Source organism: Zeugodacus cucurbitae, chromosome 3 (genome assembly GCF_028554725.1).
Source record: "Zeugodacus cucurbitae isolate PBARC_wt_2022May chromosome 3, idZeuCucr1.2, whole genome shotgun sequence".
Classification (NCBI taxonomy): domain Eukaryota; kingdom Metazoa; phylum Arthropoda; class Insecta; order Diptera; family Tephritidae; genus Zeugodacus; species Zeugodacus cucurbitae.
This window is the reverse complement of record NC_071668.1, coordinates 589,458-595,457: the sequence shown is the minus strand read 5'-3', so window position 1 is coordinate 595,457 and position 6,000 is coordinate 589,458. Positions and strand designations below refer to the sequence as shown.

Below are 6,000 nucleotides of genomic sequence, written 5' to 3'. Positions count from 1 at the left end.
GATTTCGCCTATATTTTCTCGTTTCATTTTATTTATAGAATGAGTTTATTCACTTTGTTAGCATCTACCCTAATTTATTTAATTTCGCACGGAGATTGAGTTGTTTAAAAACATTTAAGATCTGAAAATGTTTCAATTACGTAAACGCTAATTGAGAGATTACGATAGTCTCCACTAAACACTTTTTTGTACGCCCATTCGTACTTTGTAGAGTTTTTGAATAAATAAGTTGCACTATCCAGACCTCTTGTTATACCGGATTCTCTCTGTGTAAAGCTCTTTCTCACAAATTTTGTTGAATACTCTGGTTTTGGTTGACGTTTGAGGTGATGAAAACAAAATTGGAGAAATTTATTCAAAAAGAAAACACAGTGAAAATTACAAGTGATTACAAGCATCGCAGGCGAAAAACGTAATTTAGCAATTTGTTTAATTGGATGATGTATGGATACCGATAGAGCATTTCAAGATGCTGAAATATTTTAAGAAGCGAAAAGGTAACATTAAAATGCAAACACAACAAGAGTTTAACTTTAAGTACCGTATTATTTTGTAGGGTTACGTTGCCGAGCAGCTGGGACAGACGATCCTTTTGGAAAGTCATGTGGCGATCTGGCAGAATTAGGATTGGGTTACAGGGAATCGGACAATAAACGTCACTCCTTACATTCATCTTCTAGCTTTTGCGATGATGTACTATCGCAAATAAGTGCAGACGTTGACACAATTGATGGAGATGAAAGTTCTTGTGGTAGAAGCATATTATCAAATGATGGTAAATATATATATTTAAATTATTACGACCATATATAATATATTCTGTATGTGTACTTACCCTCGCAGATATTTTTCACTATAAATCTCGTCTGGCAATGTCTATTTCGTCAATAGTAAGTGATCCAAATTGTCTCACCTACTTCGTGCAATTTTTGGACACTATGAATGCACTCCCTTTACTCAAATTTTACCTTGATACTGAAAATTTTAAAACTGCTGCACTTGGTTACTCTGAGGGAGAACAACTAAGTGGTGTACAAGGAACATTAGAATATAAGAAAGAGTTACAGAATTGTAAGGTATTTAAAACAGTGGACACTACTCGAATAGATTTGGGAAATGAAGATGAAATCAACGCTACATGTACTCAAGATGATGATAAAGTACCTGAATTGAAAAGCTTTTACGATTTATCCATGCGTCAGCCGCTCACAGATGACGAAAAGAGTAAAATTTATGCCGAAACTAATAAGCAAATTCACCAATGTGCTGAACACACGCGTGCGATTAATTTAAATAGTGAAAATAAGCCATGCTCCGATTCAGACAGTGTTCGAAATGGTACTAAAACAAGCATAGGTCCCGCTAGCGTCAAGGATGCAATTGCAATATACCAAAAATATTTAATTGCGGATGCGAAGCAGTTTATATCATTACCTGTCGATATTTTGTCGGACATATCATTAGTGTTATGTCAACGAACTGAAATCGTAAAAGAAATGTCTACACCAAATCAACCTGAAGTGGAATCCATGCCTACGATTCCGGCAACATGCTTTGTTGAAGCACAGCGTTACGTTTTGGATCATTTAGAAAGAGTGTACCTAAATGAATTTTTGCAAAGCTCTTTTTACGGCAAATACAGTGTTGAATTGATAGAAAATTGTAACCCACAATTGTCAATATATGATATTCTTTATAGTGAAGCCACATTATTCTTCTTCATGGAATTTCTTGAACAACATAATGAACGTGAATGCCTTGATTTCTGGACATCAGCCATAAACTATCGTAAGAGTTACATACCTGCCGTTTCAGATAGACAAAACGTCTTTGCTCAGGAAAAAGATAAATCTAACTTTAAAAACACTGCTCAATTGGAAGCTCAGAGCGATGCAATGATAATCTACGAAAAATTTTTCTCACTCCAGTCTGAAAATCGTTTTTGGCTATCAGATCGGCTCCGAAGTCAAGTTGAAGAGCATATTTGCGCTGATGATCGAGTGGCATACTGTTTTGATTTACCTTTACAGTTGGTAGCGAAATATTTAGAACGCAAATATTTCCTAGACTTTCTGAAATCGCAACTCTTTCAGAACTACGTAAAAGAGCTTAAGTTCAAAATACGAGAAGTGGATGTTTCGGCAACCTCAACGGATGACGACAAAGTTACGTCTTCTGTTCCAGCTGGAGGGGTTTTTGGCAAAACACTCCATCGAAAAACACTTTCAGATTGTAGTGATGAAAGCAAGCGTGAAGTCTTCAGACACAACACGTTGTTGGCAATGGACGGTAATAAGTTACCACAAACAAGAATAAAAAGCATTCCACAAGCGACAGGTACCGATTTGCACATTGACGCTCGTCATTTAATAAATCCAAATTTATTATGGCGTCGATCTCAATCAATAGATGGGGTATCTCTTAAATTTGGTCACATTAACGAATTAGGGCGCTACGAACGCGATTTCGAAGCAGTTGATGCTGTAGGGGCTGAGGCGGCTAGTGGTGGTAAACACAATTGGCCGCTAAGACTAAGTGGCAACAAGATTAAGAATGCAATGAGAAAATTGGTACATCTTCCTGAAGAAAGGGCTCAAGAAGAAATTGCATGGCAAGTTGCAGAAATGATAATTAAGGATGTGACAAGTGTAACTCTAGGACAAGATCAAATAAATACCACTACAGCTATTAACAACAAGAACGCAGGAAAATATTAGAACATTTTATTTACTATCGCACTTTAAATTGATTCAGACAGATATGTTTGGTTTATTGAATCTCGATTTACATTCGCTAGTCAAAATTTTTTAAAAAGAATGCCCCAAAAGGTATGTTACCAGTCAAAAAAAATTTGTATAGACTGTTAATTTGCACATCTGTGTCCACACACATGTGCTTTTGTCTCAATATTCAGAAGATCAGTAAAAAGCGAATGTCGAATATACATATAAGATGTAATCAAGTTAAGTTAATTTCAGAACATTTATGGAATGCAAAGAGCTGAAATGACATTTTATTGTAGTTTATATAATTTAAAATTATATATTATGCTGTTTTTTATATCTATTCTTAACCAAAAGTATACTCATGTTTTTATTGTATTAATTTTTTATTTAAATCGGTGTATAGTTCTGTACTGCAAAGTGCATAATTAGTAAATCAAGTAGCCATAAAAAGAATATACATTATTCATGTATTTTCCCCCATATTTTAGATACAGTTATTGTGATTCTTGTTGCGACCGCACAAAACAGTCGTTAACCGGATATAAAATCAGACATATCCGGTTTCCTATATCTTTTAATTGGTCAGTTTAAATTGAATTATTAATCAACAGTTGGTTATTAAAATATTATTAATTAACTGTAGTATACTATTTTCTTATAAAATATACTCGAAAATGTGAATAAAAATCCGATAATTGAATTTGCTACCTCTAGATTCTTCAATAGTTGTTATTTATATCTTGTTTAATTGAAATACGGGTGAGGTTATTTAGGACTAGTAGAGAAACAATAAAATGCGGGAAAGCAAAGCATTTGTTGTAGTCATGAGCTGAAAATATGAGTATATGACAGTAATCTACAGGATATAGGACGTAAACTATTTTCACTTTGAGCACAAATAAAATATAATAAAATGAACAAATAAAATAAAATATAATCAATAACTAATATACAAAAATATTTACAATTGAAGAAGTAAAACGCAATATATTTATATTTTTTCAAATTTCATAATTAATGTGTATTTTTGTAAGAAAAAGTAATGATGAAATCGTTAAAAATATTATTCTGAGAATTGTAAAATGTTCTTTCTTTGTGTATCAAGTTAAGGGGTTTCTTCTATTGGCGAATCCGCAAACCATCTCAAAACTCTTAACATGGTTTTCGCAGAGTATACGCAAAAAGGATATACATTGTAGCAGCTCTCTGTAGATTTCCGCAGGGCTAATCCTCTACTAAAGGCTAATCGAATTTCCACTGGAGCAGAGACTACCGTTTTTTCGAGAAATTCCATTAGCAACTTGGCCTCATATGAACGATTTTCTGCGCCTGCCATCAGTTGGCATATCAGCGATTGCAGACATTCGAATGGGTCGCGTGACAGAATGATTTTCCAGTCAATATTGAGGGTGGTTGTGTTTGTCATGTTTTTTATAGTTGGATGTAACCAATTATGAACTTTGGCATCTTCTGCATAGCTATCTCGCTTCGCACGAGTTATCGGATTACTAGCACTTACAATTGCTCGGGCGGCTGCAGCGACCGGTTGCCGAATTCTGTTATAGTCCTGCGCAAGCAAGTGAACCATATAGATAGCGCCTAAGCCCATGGCCATAAGTAAAATAAGCCTACAAAAATTGCAAAATATTATACATAAATAACGTACAATTTCATATTTGACATATGTACATTCTTTAACTACCGTTTAAAAAAATATATGTATGTTTTTTAATTTTTTTAATATGTAACTAGTATACCAAAAATAACATATTTTTAAATTAATTAAACGACTTTGCGTTGTATTGTAGAAATTTTTGAATTATTTAAATACAGAATTGTGTTTTGCATGATATTTTTATTTTTCACACTTTTGCCTCGAACGGTATACAGGCGACTACATACATACATAAATAAACAAACATAAACAACAACACTTTATTAATATATTGAATAGTATCACCACCCTAAGGGCACGTTTTCTCTGCCACGCATTACTGTTTAAGCACAAAAGCCACTTACTTTAACATTTTTTTAAATATTTATAGGACTAGGCACACCACAATGAGATATTTATCTTGTTCAAAGCTAAAAAATATTGCACCACCTGCTTTAAAAGCGTGCGATTTGAAAATGAAAACACGGTTTTTCACATTGAATCCTCTCCTGCGTCTTGGAATATTTCAAACTAAAAGAAAAAAATTAATTTGGTGAAAATTCGTTCGAAATCGTTAGTGTACGCTCTGTTTTCCATTAATACCAGTTGTCCATGCAAACAAGATTGGCATAAATATGCAGGCGAGGAGCATAACGGAACATGTATTTAGTCAACTCTCCTGTTTTAGTCAAAGTTATACTGGTCCTGAAAGACCCGAACTGCTTTCATACAAAAAATTAAAAAACACAAACAAAACGATTACCTGGTTACGTATTCACGGATATGCATAAGCATGAATACATGTGGACTATCCGTTTGAATGCATCCATATAAGCAAGGAGTGATATTGGAAACATCTTCGAATATTCGCATTGCTTGTGCGATATGTTGTAGGGATTATGCAAACTTCATTTGCACTTAAACTTTGAAGTGCTCCTTCAAATACAAATATACATACATACATATGTATGTACATATTTTCCTGATACATTTGTGTGAATTTGTGAGTCTTTAATGTGGAAAAGCTGTCACAGGTGGTTGAAAATGCTATATTTAGAGACGCTCTTGAATATAAGCTACATGCCTTAAAACTTCGGAGTTTTCACAAATCATGTATCGTATGTGAGTAATTGAGGTTGTGGCATGGTAGCCGCAAATGTAATGATTGAATAATCTAAAAAAAGTATATTTTATTTAGGACTCTGAAACACACCTAACCTTTTAAACTGATATGGTTTCAACTCATTATATTCCAACCTTATTACAGTGATTTCTCACCTCGGCATAATAGTTGGCCCTCAGTCTATCACGCTCAGCTTTTTTTTTAAGTCGAAATTATCAATTTTCGTTCTTTCGATTTAGAAATCGACTATAAGTATTCAAACACTCACAATTAAGTTCAAGAAAGTAGAGCTTCGGGATTGGCTTAGATCGACCCATTTGGAAATATGTAATTCTCTTTATATATATATCGAGAAGGTGAAACGATATCTTCAGAGAGTGGTTCAGGTTCAGCTTTAACACATTTGTTGTTTAAACCTAGGTGTTACTAGTTAGTACTTCTACTACTTAGATACTGTTCATAAAAGTTTGTCAAGATAAAGAAAGGGACATTAAGTT

At 33.9% G+C, this 6,000-nt stretch overlaps 2 protein-coding genes across 2 annotated transcripts; one reads left to right on the top strand and one right to left on the bottom strand.

Moving 5' to 3' along the window:
- Nucleotides 1–294: 294 nt before the first annotated feature.
- Nucleotides 295–3,441, top strand: LOC105209665 (A-kinase anchor protein 10, mitochondrial). Its single transcript, XM_011180199.3, has 3 exons — nucleotides 295–497; nucleotides 557–775; nucleotides 844–3,441. The coding sequence occupies exons 1-3, from the start codon at nucleotides 470–472 to the stop codon at nucleotides 2,715–2,717; spliced, it is 2,121 nt and encodes a 706-aa protein (XP_011178501.2). The 5' UTR covers nucleotides 295–469; the 3' UTR covers nucleotides 2,718–3,441.
- A 378-nt stretch (nucleotides 3,442–3,819) lies between these two features.
- LOC105209664 (uncharacterized) lies at nucleotides 3,820–5,224 on the bottom strand. The gene is made up of 2 exons (XM_054227662.1): nucleotides 4,746–5,224; nucleotides 3,820–4,354 (listed from the first exon to the last, which is right to left on the bottom strand). The coding sequence occupies exons 1-2, from the start codon at nucleotides 4,751–4,753 to the stop codon at nucleotides 3,832–3,834; spliced, it is 531 nt and encodes a 176-aa protein (XP_054083637.1). The 5' UTR covers nucleotides 4,754–5,224; the 3' UTR covers nucleotides 3,820–3,831.
- Nucleotides 5,225–6,000: the final 776 nt, after the last annotated feature.

Coding starts and splice junctions, on each gene's coding strand:
- LOC105209665 (XM_011180199.3), top strand. CDS start 470: ATGCTGAAATATTTTAAGAAGCGAAAAG. Junction 498..556: donor ATATTTTAAGAAGCGAAAAG/GTAACATTAAAA, acceptor ATTATTTTGTAG/GGTTACGTTGCCGAGCAGCT. Junction 776..843: donor AAGCATATTATCAAATGATG/GTAAATATATAT, acceptor TTACCCTCGCAG/ATATTTTTCACTATAAATCT.